The 21,198-nt window shown below is 43.4% G+C and overlaps 1 protein-coding gene across 1 annotated transcript in view; it reads right to left on the bottom strand.

Moving 5' to 3' along the window:
- Window positions 1-6,220: 6,220 nt before the first annotated feature.
- The window catches only part of slc15a4 (solute carrier family 15 member 4), a 29,435-nt gene continuing 14,457 nt past the window's right edge, over window positions 6,221-21,198 (bottom strand). The window contains exons 8-9 of the mRNA XM_061816115.1: window positions 17,774-17,932; window positions 6,221-8,907 (exon numbers count right to left, since the gene is read on the bottom strand). Of these exons, the coding sequence (XP_061672099.1) occupies window positions 8,756-8,907; window positions 17,774-17,932 (311 nt within the window). The 3' untranslated portion in view covers window positions 6,221-8,755. The remainder of the gene's footprint in view (window positions 8,908-17,773; window positions 17,933-21,198) is intronic.

Raw genomic sequence — 21,198 nt, 5'->3', positions numbered from 1 at the left:
ATGGGAAAAAAGTCACTGGCATTGAACAATGCATATTTTAACAAACGAAGCTTCAAAGCACACGGATGGAACGCATATCCTGGTAACAGACCCAAACGTACACTATTGATGATATTCCTCCATCAAATCTGGAGATCTGTGATTGGCTGACATCCCGTCCAGGGTTTGCCCCGCCTCATTCTTGAATTCAGTAGGGATTGGCTCCAGCTCTTCCGTGACCTTAATGGGGAAATCCACTGGTTTGCATGAACATTGAATCCAATAGGTCATGTAATATGGACCCTATTTTGACAATATGATGTTAAATCCTCTCTCATTTAATAGTGTTTTGAGAAGATTTTTAATCGCCAATTACGAATTTTCAGGGGCGCTGCCATTTTCGCGAGTCACATGACCTACTCGCGCGGATGTGACGTGTTACGTGCCGTTCCAAACGCTCGATTACACGGGACACCATTCATGTTCAGCGCTGATTTCTCGGATTCATCCTCATCTGATGAAGAAATAGCAGTATCGGTTGATCGGGAAGACGGAGGAATACTTCCATACGGAGCCGTGAGCGGCTCAGCCACTCGGTTGATCGGGAAGAGGGAGGAATACTTCCATACACAGCCGTGAGCGGCTTGGCCATTTGGTTGATCGGGAAAGCGGAGAAATACTTCCATACACAGCCGTGAGCGGCTCGGCCATTTGGTTGATCGGAAAGACGGAGGAATACTTCCATACAAAGCCGTGAGCGGCTCGGCCATTTGGTTGATCGGGAAGGCGGAGGAATACTTCCATACACAGCCGTGAGCGGCTCGGCCATTTGGTTGATCGGAAAGACGGAGGAATACTTCCATACAAATCCGTGAGCGGCTCTCTGCCGCTTGGTTGATCTGGAATGAATACTTCCATACAGATTTGAACCTGTGGCTGTAAAAAAAATGCCGTCGAACGGCGGAGCCGTCAGCTCGCTCCCCGCGGACGAGCTCTGTCGCTCGGCTGTAAATGATGTTGAATATTCAGATGGTTCTTCGGGCGGAATGACGCAGTCTGACGAGCTCGCTGGGCTGGGGAGCTGTATTGAAGTACTCCTCCGTCTTCCCGATCAACCGATACAGCTATCGGATGACGATAAATCCGAGAAATCAGCGCTGGGCATTAATGTTGTCCCATGTAATCGAGCCTTTGTTGTGGCACGGTACACGTTACATCTGCGCAAGTAAGTCATGTGACTCGTGAAAATGGCAGCACCCCTGAAAATTCTTAATTGTCGATGAAAATTTTCTCAAAGCACTATTAAAAGAGAGAGGATTTAACATCACATTGTCAAGATAGAGTACATATTGCATGACCGATTGGATACATTGTTAATGCAAACCACTGAATTTCCCCTTAAAAGGTCACGGAGGAGCTGCAGCCAATCCCTACTGAATTCAAGATGAGGCGGGGCAAACCCTGGACGGGATCTCAGCCAATCACAGATCTCCTAAACTACAAACGTAAAGCAAAAAACGTTCACACCTAAGTACGGGTTACAATCTTCACTCAAGCGAAACTGCATATTTGAAATGCGCCTTTTGAAACTAAATGGCACACGAACAGACGAGAGATCATGCCAGGTCCACAAAGCAAGACCCACGTCTGAACCCTCAACTTCAGAACTTCGAGACGAATGCGCAGTCACCACGCTGTCGATCGATAATAGCGGACCACCCCGTCAACACCCGAGCAGCCTCTTATTTGTTTGTTTTCTTCTCTTATGTTAGGAGCCAATAACTGAAATGTTTTTTTGGCGGTTATTTGAGATTTTGGGGTTTATAAATTCCAAAACTATTAAAATGGGTATCAAGGGATTTTTGCTATCAGTTGCCTGGTCCGGTTGCCATCCCCATTGTATTCCTAAATATTATCTTCTACCCTGCAAGATGTGATTAAAAATAATAAAACAAGATATCTGCATCATGCTCTTTACTTTTCAATGCATCTGAATAAAATAATAAAAACACAGTAAGTAGTTCTTTCTAACATTCTTGTTTGTTTCTCTTGTGTGAAACATCCGTCCAACCACTGGCGCTTATTCAACATCGGGTCGCTTGGTCGGTAGCTTTAGCGGGGACGCCCAGACTTCTCACGTTCCATTCTTCCCTTGGTTGTGAACAAGATCTCAGGATACTTAAACTCCTCCACTTGAGTTAGGATCCCATCCCCGACCTGGAGAGGGCACGCCACCCTTTTCCGATTTAGGACCATGCTTTCAGATTTAGAAGTACTGATTCTCACCCCTAGTTACTTCAAAAGATGTGGAACATCCATCCATCCATTTTGAACGGCGCTAATCGGGTAGGGATGCGGAGGCCTGGAGCCTATCCCGGCTGACCAAACCCTGAATTGGACGCCAGTCAATCACTGTAATAACCCAGCGGCAAGGGGGCGGACCCAAATGCAGGACTTCCAGACAAAGGCATAATGTTCAGAGTGGTTTTATTCCAAAAGCAGGTCAATACCAAAAAGGGCCATCCAACACAAGTAGAAGCACAAAAACGCTAGGCTAGTGGCAAGGTCCTGAAACATAAACAGGGTCCAATGACAATGAGGCAAAGTGACAAGGGATTGCTCTACACTTACTTACCCACAGTACCGGAGTGTCCCAGAATACAGTGAAGCATGAGTAACAAACTGGCAAATGCCAATGAGACATTTACCACTTAAGTACTTGGGTCCCAAATGTGACAACTGTCCGAGGTGGCACCACCCAGAGCAGTGGCCTGGCGGCGCCCCTCACAGGAAGCGCCGTCCACGGCAGTGGCCAGACCATGCCCATGACAGTCACAGGGCACATACACACACACCTTCACTGAGTGGGAATCGAACCCGTGCTGCCTGGTGAGTGTACCACTGAAGCATCAGTGAGCTTGAATGTGAAACTGACTACTATCTGTTGGAAAACCAGACCGAAATGATCGCACGGCAATGAGCATGGAACGGTACGGAATTTCACCTTCAGGCCTCAAATGAAGATCTACTAAACAGACCAAAGATCTGCAATGCGTTTAATTATACGGCTCAGCAGGACTGGATTGAACAAGACGGTATTATCCGAAAAAGACTGCGATGTACTGTAGCATCAGACAAGGAAAACACTTCCAGTGAAGAGCAAACTTTTCCTGCTGACTAGTTGAGACGCACAACCGCGGTCGCGATGGAAGAAATATCAGGCCTGAGTCTGAAAGCCAAAGGCCAAAACACAATTCCATTTGCTGTCCGACTCCTTCTCGCAGCCGAGGCCGGGACCCCATCCACCACGTCGCTCTCAGTCCTGCAGTACGGTCGGGCTCTGTGCGTGCAGTAAAAATAACACCCAAAACAAACCGGGGTTATTTGCCGCCTGCCGGAACGCAATGTCAGGCCTACCGAGTCACCTGGTAGAATTTTGCTAAGAGGGTGACATGTTTATCCTGATACCTGTACCTTCGTATGCAAATCTAGTTCCACTGTGAAAACTGTGCTGTAAAACTGGACCTGCAAAATATTCTTCCACACGAAGGCATCCTATAAAATGTGATTAGGATGCCGCTTATCCTCAACAGGGTCGCGGGTAAGACGGAGTGAGATGCGGGGTACGTACAGGCCCGTATTCTCCCGTCCACACTTCTGACGCAACATGCATCAACTGCGAGCGAACACGAAGCACGAGAGGGGCGTTTTTCCACCGGAAGTCATCCATCCGTCATCTGAGCCGCTTATCCTCACAAGGGTCGCGGGAGTGGTGGAGGCTATCCAAGTTAACTACGGGCTGGAGGCGGGGGGTACACGTTGAATATGCAAGGCACATAGAAACAGACAACCAATCGCATTCACAATCACACCTATGGGCAATTTAGAGTCCCCAATGAATCTTCTTGGGATGTGGAAGGAAACCGGAGTCCCCGGAGAAAAGCCACGCAGGCCCGGTGAGAACATGCAAACTCCGCACAGTCGAGGCTGGGATTTGAACCCCAATCTGGGGGAACTGTGAGGCTCACGCACTAACCAATTGTGCGCTGCGATTGGCTGGCAACCAGTTCAGGGTGTGCCCCGCCTCCTGTCCGTTGAGAGCTGGGATAGGCTCCAGCACTCCCCGCGACCCTCGTGAGGATAAGTGGCTAAGAAAATGGATGGATGTTTGTACAATGACGCAACCTCGACAAAGATTAGTCTCCGCCTTCAGGACAACTCTTCGAGAAAGACAGTTCTGCTAACTGATCTGATTAATCGAGCCTCCGCAAACGGGAGCGATTAGCGGCCACAACGGTGACGTATTCTTAAACATTACGTCTGCGGTAGTTCATCTTAATTATCGCGCAGCCGGTGCCCACTAATCCCCCAATTACCGAACGACCCGTTGTCAGCGGCATCTGCCGCCGCTCGTTCGGCAGGTGAGACTCACTAATTCAATTAAAAGCCGACGTAGCGCATGAACGTCATCTAGAGCAGTGATTCCCAACCAGTGTGCCGTGAGAGCTGCTCTGCTGGGCCGTGGGAAATTCCACTCGATTGATCAAAATATTGTGCCTTTGTTCATCTATCTATGGCAGCCGCACGTAAAGATTACATAACGTAAATTTCCGGCCCATAAGCCGTGACATTTTTTTCCACACGTTTTCAATCCTGCGCCTTACGCGGTGATGAGGTTCATTTGTGCACTTTTTCTAACAGCCACAAGGGGGCACTCAAGCGAAAAAGGTAAGAGTGAGACCGGTGGAATATATGTGCCGAGGAAGTGACTTTTACTGATTTTTTTTTTTAAATGGCTCTGTTGGCGCTGCTAGCGTTAGCACTGTGCTAGCGTGTTGCTGCCGTGTCTCAGTAATTTTTTTACCGGTATGTTTTTTTTTTCTTTAACCGGCCCTGTTAGCGCTGCGCTAGCATGTTGCTGCTTTGTTACTACCGCGTCTCAATGATTTTTACCAGTATGTTTTTTTTAACCGGCCCTGTTAGCGCCGCGCCATCGTGTTTCACTGTGTTACTGCCGCATCTCAGTGATTTAGGGATGTTTTTTTAAAACCGGCTGTTAGCGCTGTGCTACCGTGTTGCAACTGTGTTACTGCCACGTCTCAGTGATTTTTACCAGTAGGTTTTTTTAACCAGCCCACTAAGTGCAGTGCTAGTGTGTTTCTGCACATTTCTTACTCCCGCATCTCAGTTATTTAGGTGTGTTTTTTTTTTTTAAACGGCTGTTAGCGCTGTTTACCGTGTTTCTGCTGTGTTACTCCCGCATCTGTGATTTAGGTATGTTTTTTTTTTTTTTAAACCAGCCCTGTTAGTGCTAGCATGTTACGATATGTTAAGCGAAGCTAAGGTATTAAAACTTTGAAAAATGTTGTGTACTGTCTTTCTTTGTAAATATCTCGTTTCAATGTGGGCACTAGCGGCTTATACACAGGTGCGGCTTATGTATGTACCAAATGGTATTTCCTTTACAAATGTAATGGGTGAGGCTTATAATCAGGTGCGCTCTGTAGGCCCGAAATTACAGTAAACTGTCTTCTTTCTGGCGCAAAGTGTATAATTGACTTGAGTGTCTCTTTTTGTGAATGTAAGATGTGTGTCTCAGCTCAATAAAGGTTAGGAATCACTGACGATGAGGGCAAGACACGCACTAAGAATAACTGAAGCGATGCGAGGGGCCCATATGCCCGCATCGACGTGACCGATATTCCTCTCAACGCGAGAAACACCGCGTCACACCCGAGTTGTGAGCCGGGGGCATCGCGTTACTTCGAAACATCAGGCCGCCGTCTGCTCATTCGCAGCGACTGATTGGGCGTATTATTTCAGCGGGGAAACGCTTCACTCCGAGCAGTCAACAATGATGACTCATTCATCTCAATTTGTATCCGGGAAATTCAGGAAGTTTTCATTCCAGAGTCGAGCATAAAGCATAAAGCGAGGCTTGATATAAATTGGTGAGGTCGCAACTTCAGCCAAGCCCGCGCCTGCCTAGGGGGATACTTTTGTTGTATAAATAGTTGTGTTACTCCACTTTGAGTTCACCGTGAGGCCAATCAAGCCTCGTGCCTGCCGCGGCCTCCTGAAACCTGCTCGAGTTAGCATTTGCTCCTGGAAAAACAGTCTGGCGGCCAGACAAATTTTAAACAATCATAAACAAGAACTGAAATGTGTCAGTTTTTGTCACTCGCACGTACGGAAGTGCCAATTAGAGAAAACGAATCGTTCAGAATTTGAAATCTTTTAATGTACAAAGATACCGCTCGATTCTGCAAAAAATGGAAAATTGAAACTAGACTCCTAAAATAAGGATCATTTGTTTCATGGATCAAAAAACGCATACAAATAGGATCCTAAAGGCCAAGATAAGTTTCACAAATGTAACTCAACAGTGCTACTGTCAATGGTAAAATATACAAAAAAAGTCAAAAGGCACCTTTAAATGCACAAAGACGCAGTGAACATTTCAAATTTTGGAGAAAGTTTGACATAAATTCAAATGGAATTTTGACAACAAGTCTAACACTAAAATGGCAGAGAACAGTCCTAATAATTATATATATATATATATATATATATATATATATACACACACACACACACACACACACACACACACACACACACACACAACACACACACACACACACACACACACACACCATAATTTCCGGCCTACAAGTCGCGACTTCTTTCACACGCTTTCAACCCTGCGGTTTATGCGGTTTTGGGGCGCTGGTCAGCATACCTGGTTATAAGCCCCGGTACACAGAAAGCGCTTATAACCAGGTGCGCTCTGTAGGCCGGGAATTATGGTGTGTAATAATATATATATATATATACTGTATAAAAATTGAATAAAAACAGTCTATGCTTGTGGATAAATTTGCTGAACAAATTTTCCATTACAGTTTATCTTTCTGACCACTGATAGTTTAGTTCCAGTTATATTTCCAACTTTGTTAATGAAACTGACCTGAATATTGCAGATTCGCGCCCCCCCCCCCAAAAAAAAAAATAAAATAAAAGAATCTTCATTAAGGCTTCATTCAACATGTTTTCGGTATAATCCGTGGATTTAAATAAGTCAAATATATTCAAATGTATAAGCGACTGCGGTCAATAATAATGCAAACATTTTCAAATTCCTATTTAAATTGCAACTGCATTGGAGAAATTTCATATTAATGAGGGGAAACTGACACTCGCTCCCAATGGCCCTTCAAAAGAAAAGTGTCCATAAAATGCTTATAAATTAGTTGAAGGATATGACTAAATACTGATGTTTCACACCAAGATCAGGAGTGAAGGTGGTTAGAAAAATAGCGCACCCATACTGCATATTAAGAACGACAATTTAAAAAAAAAACGTTTTCACAATATTGAGTGGATTTAAAAAGTCTAAACATCTTGTTCAAATGCCAGATTTTTGGAATCTATTAAAATGAGAGAAAAATAACTCATTTCAATACTTTCTCTCACCATTGATGTGACCATTAACCTGTATTCAATACATTGAAAAGAGGGAAAGTAAAAATAAAGATAATAGGGTTGCAAAAGTGTGCACACCCCTTTGTACGTGGGCCTGTGTCTGTTTCTCTGAACTTTTTACATTAAATGGCAGTCAACACTCATCTCAAATTATGTTTTGCTGTTCTAGTAGGCTCTCCCTGACATTTTTTTTTGCTTTGTAGCATAAGGCTGAAGGTTTTTTGCATACACTGACTGAAATTTGGAAGTGTTCATAATTCCCTCCATCTTGACAAAGACCCCATCTCCAGGTGAAGAAAAACTGGCTCAAAGCATGATCCCAAGGTGCATTCTTCAACCTTGGTTTCGTTGGACGATAACACATTTTTCCGCAAAGCGTTTAGAAGAGTAGGTTTTTTTTTCCTTTGTAAAATGAGACTTCTCCTTTTTCATTCTAACCCCAGACATAGGAAGAAGTCAGGATATTGCTGTCATATGTACTAAACGTCCAGTACTTGCCAGAAATTCCTGCAGCGTGAACTTTTTTGTCGGCCTGTTGGCAGTTTTGTGCCATATTTTGTTTCCCACTTGATAATAACTTTTATTTAATCCCTTGGAAATTATTTTGTACTATTTTTCTCACTGATATCTTTGCATAATGATTGTTGTAGAAGCTTTCTGCAAGCATGCTGTTAAGATGAGACTACTAAAATGTCAGTAAAAGCCTACTAGAACAACTGAACTTGAATTGGTTTTGTCAGAGGCACTTTAAATGACGGCAGATGTGTGCAAACTCCCACTTATCTCAATTCTGAATATTAAATCAGAACGCAGCCACATCCCAAGTTATAAAACTGTGTGAATTGTCCAACTCTAATATGTTTTTTGTTTACTTCATCATTTTTTTTTTTTTTAAATCGGGGTTTACAATTCACAATAGTGGAAAAGTTTAAAATTACAACTTGGTCTCTTTTTTAATTGTTATATTAAAATTAATATCACAAAAACCTGCATTTGAACAAGGGTGTGTAGACTTTTTCAAACCTTCAAATCTTCTGGCACCATTGCAGGTCAAGTGCAAATGAAAGAGAGTAAACACACTTTTTGCAGTTAAGCCTATCATGCCACACAGTCAAATAATTTTTTTTTTCTTTTTTTTTTAAAGGAAAACGGAGCCCCTTAAAACGTACCATAGCATAAACGTATTGATTCCAGTGAGTGGAGAACTGAAGGATTCGATTAGTAGGCAGCGTTTGGATCGGACTGGACACGGCCAGGTAAGATGTGAGCCATACGGATTCACGTGTTCGGGTCAGGACGAGATGAGTCTTTGCCTTCGGCTTCCTGCTCGGCCTCTCTGCTTGTCGTATTTCACGGTCACGATCAGGAAGATGAGAAGGGTGACGCCCTGAATCCCGGCCAGGAGGAAGAAGTAGTAGTGCAGCGAGCAATCGTTGATGTTTCCTAGACGGATGGAGAGGGAGACAAACAAGAGGCCAGTTCAAAACAGGCAGGTGACAAAATGACACGAGCAAATTGTGAAGAACAAAAAAGGCCGCCTGGCGCGTTCCGTAAAAGAATACTGCAGACGTATTGAGTGACCGCCGTTTTTTTCATGTTTTCGACGGATAACGTTCAGTCATGACGCGCGAGTCTCGGCAACGACGAGAATGTCAGGAGGCCCCGCTTGGCAAGCCAGCTTCTTACGTTTCAAAATCAAATATGGTTGATCGCTGGGCGTCACGACAACAAAGCGATGACTGAAGAATCAGAAGTTACAGATCGCTGTGACCTGTAATTTGAAAACACGCTTTGATACCTATTAAAAGGAAAAACTCGTTTTCCCAAGGGAATGGGACGCGACAAAATAAACTGCCTTCTCTTTTCAAACTCAACTGCGAGAAATAGATTTTTTTTAAAAACAACCATGCACAATGAAAGTATGAACCATCAAATATGGGAGCAATATTTTATATGATGGGAGAATGGAAGACTTTTGATGGTGGTCAGTGGCACAATCTAGAGGCGACCGTTTATCAGTCCTCGGGATCATCCGGCTCGTCAGTCCTGGCCAACCACAGGCAACTATATGAAGTTATGTATTATAACAGCAATTAAAAAAAAAATCATATCGTACATCAAATGTCCCCTTTCCTTAAATGTGATTCACTTTTTTTTTTTTTAATATAGCTTCTAAATTAGACTGAGGCACTCCAAACTGCATCGCAAAAAGAGCCCAATTAAATGTGACATTTTGGAAAATGTGAACAATAATTGCTTTGCTCTAAAATCTAAAAAACCTCCATCTCTTAAATGCGTCCCAAGAAGCGTTCGCAGGAGTGGAAACGTCAGCACCTGAAACCCGGCAAACCCCAGCACTGGTGCTCCGCTTGTCCTTGTAAGGTCAAGGTACACTGAGGGGTCAAACCTCTTTTATACTGCATTGTATGTCAAACCCAAGATGCATTTACTCCTTCTCTCCTGGATTTTGGGTTAGGAAGAAGGGAAAAAAAGGCAATAAATAATAATCAAAGAGGAAAAAACTAAAAAGTTTATTTCCTTGACGGTCATCTCGGGCAGAGCAGTGGCTTCGATAGACTACCCAACTGCAGCATATTCAATAACAAATGTTTCGTTCGTCGAACAAGCTGCACTGAAGTCACAGTTTCTCCTGTGAGTAGATATAGTACATAAAGTATATGCTTCTGGACCGCATTATTGTCAACGCAAAGCCCCCGGAGCGACATGTTCCCCACAAAGCGCCTATTAGCTTCTCCAACTTGAGCTGTCACTGCACATAAAGTTGCCGGAAGACACTCAAGCTTGGCGGCAGTGAAACATGGGTGCAACGTCTGCGTAGGCTAATGCGACGAAAGAGGACTCGAAAATGATCTTTTGGCTATGTTATTAAAATAAAACTGTTTACATATACCCTTTTTAACCAGTTTTGACCAATTTGATAATCTGATGTCGATATGTGCCCTGCGACTGACTGCCGACCAGTTCGGGGCGTAGTCCGCCTTTTGGAAGTGAGGGGATTCTGCCTGAAAGTGTCGATTATATAAAATATGAGTAATGGCTTCCACTTTCTGTTTTGGTACGATCCTCTGTCCACACCAGCCAAGCACTGAATTTGGCTCCTTGCTCCATCGCTGACGTCGCACCAAAACGATGAAAAAAGGAGCGCTCCAAGAACATTTAGTTTACTTATAAGAATCAGCTATGTTGGCCAAATATGTGAACAATGCACAAGGAATTTGTCCCCGGTAGTTGGAGCCGCCCGAGTATGACACACATGTTGAGTATGACAGCAGACGGACATTTTTTTTTTTTTTAACTCCCAGTTGTGCAACTAGTGTGTCTAGCATTTAGAAGACCCATTAGAGCGGTAAATCCAAAGGGTGTCAAGACTTCAGGGACTGTATGCTGTTTAAAATGACTAGTCCTTCCATCCATCCATCCATCCATCCATTTTCTTTGCTGGTTATCCTCACGAGGGTCGCAGGGAGTGCTGGAGCCTATCCCAGCTGTCAACGGGCAAGAGGCGGGGTACAACCTGAACTGGTCGCCAGCCAATCGCAGGGTACATGGAGACAAACAGCCGCACTCACAATCACACCTAGGGGCAATTTAGAGTATCCAATTAATGTTGCATGTTTTTGAGATGTGCGAGGAAACGGGAGCGCCCGGAGGAAACCCACGAAGGCACGGGGAGAACATGCAAACTCCACACAGGCGGGGCTAGGGTCAAACCCGATGATAATCTACTGTATATATTACTAATTGGCCCAGCAGGATGTGACAACAAACTCGAGGCAGAGAATTGGCAGCATATTGCAGTGGAATTGTACTAAGTAATTGATTTTACTGGAAATGACTGCTAGTTTTATTTTCTCATGCAGAAAACTACAAGGAGGACTTGTTAGTGAGATATCTGGATACTATAGGCGGATACAAGGTACTTATGACCGGATTTTCCGCACTATAAGGCGCACCCAAAACCCTTTAATTTTCTCAAAAGGAGACAGAGTGCCATATCATAAGGTGCGCCTTATATGTGGATCAATATTGAGCCTTTAGTGCAGCTCCATCTAACGGATGTATAACGTAACCCCAGCCTCTACTATGTCGTCTATTCTATGCACCTTATAATTCGGTGCGCCTTATACATGGAAACAAGTTTTAAAATCGGCCATTCATTGAAGGTGTGCCTTATAGTGTGGAAAATACTGTATATAGGCATATGTACAAACTTTGTACATTTTATTTTATCCAGTTTTGCTCCTGGTTCGGGCTTATTGCCATGAGAATCTGTGGTAACCAGTTTAGAAACGTAATCACAGAAGTATGATTAAAATAAAACAAAACAAAAAAAAAAAAAAAATCAAGAGAAGCTGCAAAAAGTGAGCCTTAATATTGCGACGGATGACTGCATGCCCTAAAATCCGTAGCGTGTACATTTGAAACAGCCATTCTGATCACACAGCAGGCATAGCCTAAAAATGTTCACTTTTCCTCTTTGAAGGCAACGGTGGCAGAAGATATTCTGTGCTAACACAAAACCTTCATGTTCTTGTACATGATTTAACAGCCGGATCTATCCTGCGGATCAAACTACAGGGATAACACATATGAAACGAGATCGTCAAGTCGTGCGTGATCAGTCGGGCTCAACGAAGCGTCACAACATCGCAATGTGATTGCGCAAAGGTTGTTTTACCAACGCATACCCGAGTAGATAATTAGACATTCTGTGGAAGAAAGAATCACCGGGATGACAGGATGTAACATACACAACTGATGCTCCTATCGATGGACCGTCAACAGTGTGAAATATTTGATCGTTAAAAGAGCGCTGGTGAACGACTGCGGTGTTGTTGCACATCATTACTAAAAGATAAGAGGTAGAGACAAAAATCTGCCACTGGCCATATTTATTCTGCGATCATCTTAATCTGGTCAAATGTTTAGACTGTGACAGGTGGACCAAAATCTCAAAAAGATTCGTGAATAATTTATAAGGTGTAAAACAAAGTTGCTGGAGGTGGAGGAAAATGTGGTGGTGCATTTGCTGAGAGAGATACTTGGATAATCATTCAATAATTGAATTTATCAGGTGATGAAATCATAGTCAAACTGCCACAGCCTAAATTAATCAACTTTATAAACAAATTTGCAGACTCAAGTAACGAAAAGAAAAAAACACCTCTGTTGGTAAATGCTGATCGAATGTATGCCCAACCTACTTACCGGTACTTCTTCTTTTGGCAAAACGGGTTGTTTCTGTGTTCTCACGTCATATTTGTATAAATCAACGACATATGTGTATTTATCTTTTGTCTGAAGACACTAGCCATAAGGAATATGAAATTTGAGCAAGTTTGACTTCAACCTTGTTATCAAACCAGTCAGCAATCCGGTTTTCCCAGGCTCGTTTCCCATGGAGCAAATTTAGAACAAACCATATAACAAATCACAATATTTTAATGTCTTCAAGAGAGGTTTGAATTCTCCAAGGATTACACTCCAAGGTACACATTCATACTCCAAAATCAAATTTCGTCTTATGTCAACTACAATAATTCCCAGCCTACAGAGCACACCTGGTTATAAACCTCACCCAGTACATCCATCCATTTTCTTTGCCGCTTATCCTCACGAGGGTCACGGGGAGTGCCGTAGCCTATCCCAGCTGTCAACGGGCAGGAGGCGGGGTACACCCTGAACTGGTTGCCAGCCAATTGCAGGCCACATGGAGACAAACAACAGTTGCACTCACAATCACACCTAGGGGCAATTTAGTGTCCAATTAATGTTGAATGTTTTTGGGATGTGGGAGGAAACCGGAGTGCCCGGAGAAAAGCCACGCAGGCACGGGGAGAACATGCAAACTCCACACAAGCGGGTCTGGGACCTCAGAACTGCAAGGCCAATGCTTTACCAGCTGATCCACCGTGCCGCCCACCCAGTACATTTGTAAAGGAAATACCATTTGGTACATACATATGCCAAAGTTGTGTAAAAGCCGTAAGTGCCAACATTGAAACCCACATTAAAACACAAGATATTTACAAAGAAAGACAGTACACAGAGAGTTTAGTGCTAGCGCCGCTGCGCTAACGCTAATGCTTGTGCCGCTGCGCGAGCGCTGCGGTAAGGCTAGCAGCGCGCTAATGTGGCATTAATGCTAACACCAGCGCTGCGCTAACAGGACTGGTAAAAAAAAAAAAAAAACACCGTTAAAAATCACTGAGACGCGGTAGTAACACGCTAGCCCAGCGCTAACCGGGCCGGACCGGTAAAAGTCACTTCTTCGGCACATATATTCCACCGCTCTCACTCTTACCTTTTCCGCTCAAGTGCCCCTTTGCGGCCGTTAGAAAAGAATGAACAAATTAGCCGCATCACCGCATAAACCGCAGGGTTGAAAGCGTGTGAAAAAAGTCGCAGTTTATAGGCCGGAAATTACGGTACATTAGAAGTTCCTTTTCCACAATCTGCCACATAGGTGCCCAGCCAGCCGATTTCACAGTCAACAATACACGTGGAATCGCTGGTAAAACTATGAGGAAGCCCAAATACAGTATATTTGCAGGCCCAGTAAAGGGAAATAATCTGGTCTAAGTATTTTGAAAAATGACTGAGACTTGGCTTTGACCGGGCCAGTTTACCTCGCCAAGTAAGTAAAAGAAAAGTCTGTGATTACACAGAGGGCCTCTTATACAGTATGTGGGACAATTTACCTGACCGTGGGAATCCAGACAAAATATATCAATATCAATTTAACATTTGAAGATGGATCAACCGATCCAAACTCAGAAATGTCAGGACTCAACAATCTAAATGCTTCAATATCAGCTTGAGCTGCAGAATTAAATTTGAGAGGAAATCAATGCATCTTTGTTTCAGCTATAAACTGGGTAATTTTCTGCAAGTCACTTGCTCATAAAACGTAATTTGAACAACGGTCTAACAGTCGACAGTTTGGCGCAATAACCTGTGGTGCAAACCGCCTTCTTACGACTCTTCAAATTACGTTTAAAATACAGCCCATGTCAAGTTAGCCGATTGTGATATCAAAGGCCTCCATTAAAACGTTGACATTTCACTCAATGTGACCCTGAAACTGGTCTAGTGGGAAGTGCGAATGTCATCTTAAAAAGTCCCCGACATCTGATATTAGATAAGCGACATCTACAACGCTGGTCAAATGCAAGACCATTTGCCACCTTGGGACTGCGAGAAGATGTCACAAAAGAGCTCACTCGGAATTAAATGCGCCCACATAAAAGGGTTTCAAATTAAATGCAGGAAACGACATTTCGTGAAACAAAAGCTTTGTATGTGAAGGACACGCTTGTGAGAAGAGGAAGAGATGCCTGTGAATGTAAAAAGCCTCCTGCTGGACCTATTCCAGACCAATATGGAGCACATGGGGAACAACGTATAGTGGGGTGAGAAGGACAAAAACATAAACATTGAAAGTTGAACCAGCAGAAATTATGTTTTCACCCCAACTTTGTCAACTGATGAAAATATACTGCAACAACATACTGAACATCCACAAAATGATCTGCACTTGCCCAATAGAATGATTACCAAATATTTTAGCATTACATAGGCAATGATGTTCAGTTTTGACTGGCACTGGCAGAGAAGAATAAAAAGTCCACTTCCATCAGAATCCAATTTTTTGGAACCTTTTTTATGCTCATCATAAAACTCTTGGGAGGGACATGAATCTCAATGTTGCATCGAATCAAAAAGGACATTTTTGGGACTGCCAACAAAAGTAAACATGCAACCCCGAGAAAAAAAAAAGACAAGGAGAAAATTAAAAAGAAAACAGTGATGAAGGGGGACATTAATTGAATGTGAATATGATTTTGGTTGATTACAGCACAGTGGTAATGAACTGTAGTGCTGAGTCATGAGAGAAATCTTGACTATTTTGGTTAGATGAGCCAAAAATACAAGGAACACGTCTGAGTACAATGATGTTGAATGAGTACCTCTGACCGTTTCAATCAAAAAGTGAACATTATTATTATGCAATTGGGGACTTTTTTGTTACAGCTTTTTATTTGATTTCATTATGCTGTGCAAGCAGGCAAAATGTGTGGGTGCTTGCTGTACTGCTACGTATAAATTGGTGATACTGAATATAGTGTTATTACATTACATCGCTGTTTTCTTTTTTTTACGAGGTATGACTAGATCCTCTCGTTTAAATCGTTGGTTCACATTTTGGGAGCTCAATCCTGCACCACTGGCAGCTGTTGCAGCAATGGATCAGAAAGAGGCATAGAACCTTCTTATCACACACTGGTCTAAACATTTGGATCCTCATTTCCTTTCTGTTTTCCAAATGTTTTATCTCGGATCAAAAAAAAAATATAGGTATTTTATGCCACTCAGATTAGCGAAGACAGCTAGAATGAAGTCATCTGAAGATCTTTTTCCCGAGTTGGTCTAATTCAATCACAGTTCATATGATCTATACCGTAATTCCCGGACTACATAGTGCACCTGGTTATAAGCCTCACCCAGTACATTTGTAAAGGAAATACCATTTGGTACATACATACGCCGCAGCTGTGAAAAAGCCGCAAGTCCCCACAATGAGAACCCCCATTGAAACACGAGACATTTACAAAGAAAGACGGCACACAGAGTTTAACGCTAATGCTAGCACCGCGCTAACAGGGTCGGTTAAAAAAAAAACATATCGGTAAAAATCACTAAGACACGGACGGCAGTAACACGCTACCACAGCAGGGCTGGACCGGTAAAAGTCACTTCCTGGGCAGATATACAGACGGTACACAGATTTTAATGCTAATGCTAGCGCCACGATAACAGGGCCGGTTAAAAAAATAACATACTCGTAAAAGTCACTTCCTCGGCACATATATTCCACCGGTCTCACTCGTATCTTTTCCGCTCGAGTGCCCCCTCGCGGCCGTGAGGAAAAAAAAATGCACAAATTTGCCGCATCACCGCATAAACTGCAGGGTTGAAAGTGTGTGGAAAAAAAAGTTGCAGCTTATGGGCCAGAAATTACGGTACTTTGAATAATTAACCTGATCGAAATTATTACCTTCTTGTGACCTAAACCTGTTAGTTGACATCCTGAACTTCTTTTAGCAGAATGTACTATTACAAATGTAAATTCAAGTCAACATAAAAACGACTGTTGACTTCACTGAAAACATACCGGCTAACTTCATCAAACATGGAATTTTAGCTTTTTTCAACAAGCCGGGAGAGTGGAAGTCTTAACGCAACACTGCTGAGGGATGCTGACTTTTTTTGGGACAAGCAGGTGGAGCCAGAGTGACAGAATCAAGGCGCGTGTTGCCGGACTAGCACTTCAATCTCCATGTTAATGCTCAAGGGACAGCTTTACTGAAGTCGCGCAGGGAGGTGTAATCAGACCCCCGGCCTGTGATTAATGTTGCTCATCTATCTTTAGGCCAGTGCGGCTCAGTAAGACTCACAACAGTTCACCCGGGAAGCTGTTTACTGAACACCGTCATGCCTGAGGCCATGGAAATGAGTTGAATCTTTTCCACCTTGACAGCGAAAAGGACGAAATGCTAACATCGAACAAACTGTGGAAAAACGGCCACAAAACAAACTACAATTTCTGACTCTACCTAATACCAAAGCTTTTTCGTGTGTGTGCGGGGCGGTTCGTAATCTGTGGCCAGGAGGATGTTTTGTTCCATTTTTTCAGCTCACCATTCAAATGATTTGCTTTTGAAAAACAAAAGACGTCTTTCAGGCGATCTGGTTCAACTTTAACTGCCCCTTAAATGAAGTTAAGATGAGAAACTGGTGGATTTATGAAGCGTGGAACGCGGCTTCCAGTGCCGACATCTTCAAAATCACACTCATACCCAAGGCACGCTGTATTAATGAGCAATCAGAGTTTTGTGGGTAAATTATTTACATGTTTAGATGCTCAGAGAGAAGGGATCTGGTTCAGCAACATTCTCTTGGTAGGAACCCATCAATCTGCTGCCCACACCTCCTGATTCAATCTCCCACTTGGGTATGCTCACGACGTTTTACATTTTGGATTTTTTTAAGGAATAATTCCCTGAAAACAACAGTACGGCACAGCCACTTCTTAAGTGTTTTCATATCACCACATTATTCATTAATGGGGTCTTTTATCTTACCGAGAAGTATTTCTAAAATTCTGACCCTCCCATGGAGCTAAATAGGAACATTAAAGCACTGACAAAAAACAAAAACAAAAAAACAACATTAAAAAAAAAAAAAATCAATCTGGGACCCACAGTAAGATGGAGGTTTAACTCACCAAAATCTTTATGGGATGACATCCAGCCGATCTCTTTGAGGGACACGATGGCCAACAAACCTGAGCCCACAAAGGAGCCCATCCCAGAGAAAAAGAAGAACAGCCCCATGATGGCGCTCTGCATAGATTTGGGTGCAGCCGAGTATGCAAACTCCAGTCCTGCAGACGAGAGAGAACATGAATTTCATTAGTGAGAATGAAAACTGTGAACAGCTTGGCTGGTTGCTTGATTGGCTGAATGAATGGAAGGGTACAAGGGTGAGGTGCATTTATGCAGTTGGGATGCACAAAATAACTGATTCATCAATTGATTGGGAAGAATTGATTGCGTGGATACAAATATCTGCACAATCGTATCTTGAAGCAATTGAGGCAAAACAGAATGTGCCACTTTGCTGCGACATCAGCAAAGCATTTGTAAATTTTGCATTTTCTGCATTTCAATCTACATAATAGATACTTTTCACTGACGTCACGCCGATCGTGTATACGTATCATGGCAAGGAAGCGATCAATCACAGTTCCTATGAAATACACCGGCCTACATCGCACACCTGTTTATAAGCCTCACCCAGTACATCTGTAAAGGAAATACCATTTGGTACATCCTGTACATGCGCCGCAGCTGTGTAAAAGCCGTAAGTGCCCACATTGAAACCCACATTGAAACACGAGATATTTACAAAGAAAGCCGGTATACAGTTTAACGCTAACGCTAGCGCCACGCTAACAGTGCCGGTTAAAAAAAAACATACCGTCAAAAATCACTAAGACACGGCAGTAACACGCTAGCGCAGCGCTAACAGGGCCGGACCGGTACAAGTCACTTCATAGGCACATATACAGACAGTACACAGTTTGACGCTAACGCCGCGCTAATGCTAATGCTAGCACCGTGCTAACAGAGCCAGTTAAAAAAAACATATCGGTAAAAATCACTAAGACATTTCACTGACGTCACGCCGATTGAATCTACATATCATGGCTAGGAAGCAATAAATGTTTAAATGTAATGTTTTGGCTACGGTTATCGTTGGAGCTTTCATCTTGAAAGTCCTTTGACATACGAACGCTGTGACCAGAAGTGATTGAGGCACTTGTGCTGGCGTGAGGAATAAAGAAAGAAAGAAGCCACATGTGAATCTGAGAGCATTGTGTCGACGTCAGCGGGTCGCAACGAGACAGGACGATAAGGAAGTGAGCTAGAGAGGTTGGGAAGCGAAATAAATGTCACCACATTAAAAAGTAGTTGGACTCACGTCTACGTTATTCAATAACACGACAGCCATATCATAACATGGTGTCAGAGTGATGGAAGCATAACTACGGACTGGCGGGAAAGAAAAAAAACCAACGAAGACGACCAGGAGGCGTTCGGTGTTCCAACTCACCCAATCTACCAGATGCGTGGCGGAGATTCAAACGACACGCCAAACTCATGTTCACAGCACCGCTTAAAAACAGAGGTGAAGAGGAAAAGTGCACTTTCCTCCTACTGTGGATCGGCGAAAAAGGATGGGATACGTGGACACTGACCGGAGACGAAGATAAGTTGCTAAAAACCTATTCCGAAAAATTCTTTGATTACCTCATTCCGAAAGCAAACCCCATATTTGCTCGATATCAGTTTCAGAGAAGGCGCAAGGTAAGTCATGTGAGCACTTTGTGACAGAACACAAGCTATTGCTTAAAGACAATAACTACACAAACAGCCATGAGATAGTCAGAGACCGCATACTTTTAACTATCAACTCACCGAGTGTGCGCGAAAAGTTACCCAGCCAGGGGCCGGCGCTCACGCTCGAAGAAAGCGATCGGCACAGCCCGCTCCCACGTGTTAGCAATGGCGCAGCTAAAGGCTACGGCTAGCGACAGCCAAGAGGTTTACGTTTTCCACCGCAAACCTGGAAAGCAAAGTTTCACTGCGGGTGCTAGTAGGCATATTGATAGGCCAAAAACCTCGATAAAAATATGTAACAAGTGTGGAGGATACCGCAGTAAATTAGCTGAATGCCCAGCAAAAGGTAAACAATGCCTGGAGTGTCAAAACCCCTTTTCTGTCTGTTCTTACAACCATAAGCCACACAATGAAATACCATGATGAAAAGGCTGTAAGACGCTTATCATCAGCAAGCCAATATTCACAAAAAGATCACTAAAACACGCCAGATGTATTGTAGTTTTGCCGTCCAGTGGGCTGGGTAAACAAAACATGACGTCAGGTGAAAAGTATCTATTGTCACGTGACATAGGTGACCTTGCCATCGGTCGACTGGCTATCCGCTAGCAGATAGCCTGGAAGTCAACCGCATTTCACATTTCTGGAAGACAAATTTCTGCTGCGGGGCAAAGGTAAAAATCCTAAGAAAATTGTCACAGACAGATTAAAAGAAGACTTGCAATGGGGCTGAGTCTTACTTTCCACCAGCAGACCTGTCTGCCTGCAAGCTGACACTGATCATTTCATGGCACCTCATGTGATTTTTCAAATGGGGCCCGATAGCTACATCTGTCTGGGGAGATTACACAACATTTGTTGAATGTGTCTTTTTTTTAAGACTTTAAGGACCACTTCCTCACAGATATCCATGTTCTGGAAAAGGGGCTACAAAAAGGTTGGAATTCGAGCAATGTCGACCTTAACCTTCCAAGGCATTGTATGGGCACCTTGTAGGTCACTAGCTTATGGATTTTAAAGCACCACCAACTGAATACAGTATTACTTTAGGTAATACAGTGGTACCTCGGTTTTCAAACGTCTTGGTTTTCGAACGAAAATTTTGAGATTTTTTTGCTTTGGTTTTCGAACAAAAATCTGTATTCGAACACCCCGACCAGCTGACCCATAACGATGTTATTGTGCTTTCGAATGCACCTCTGAAAAAATTTGAAAAAACGTAACGCGGGCGGCGCAACCAGTTCACTCACACATTCCTCTGCTCGCAGATGTTTCCCAGTACTGTAGTAGTGACTTTTTAATCTTCAAATTCAGCAACATTAACCTCCGATCATGGGTCTAAAGAAGGCATTTGGAACTGCTGGTGCTGAAAAAAGGAAAGTGGTGCATAAAATTGTCGACTTTAAGAAGGATTTGATAGCCGAGCACGAATCTCGTTTGCGTGTTTCTGAGCTATCGAAGAAGTATGGCGAGGCGAAAACGACGATCAGCACCATTCTGAAACACAAGAATGCCCTCGAAGCAAGTGATGTTGCTAAAGGAGTAACCGTGTTGACCAAGCAGAAGCCATAGATCCTCGAGGAAGTCGAAAAGTTGCTTCTTATTTTCGTGAACGAGCAACAGTTAGCTGGGGATAGTGTCGGCGAGGAAGTGAGGAGATGTCGTCTGACGAGGCTGAAGGCAGGAAGGCTGTCTCAAGTGCCGATATTAAAGCTTGTCTGCGCTAAATGGAACGACATCCATAATT

This window comes from Syngnathoides biaculeatus, chromosome 4 (genome assembly GCF_019802595.1).
Source record: "Syngnathoides biaculeatus isolate LvHL_M chromosome 4, ASM1980259v1, whole genome shotgun sequence".
NCBI classification, from domain to species: Eukaryota; Metazoa; Chordata; class Actinopteri; order Syngnathiformes; family Syngnathidae; genus Syngnathoides; species Syngnathoides biaculeatus.
This window is presented reverse-complemented; position numbering and strand designations above follow the sequence as displayed.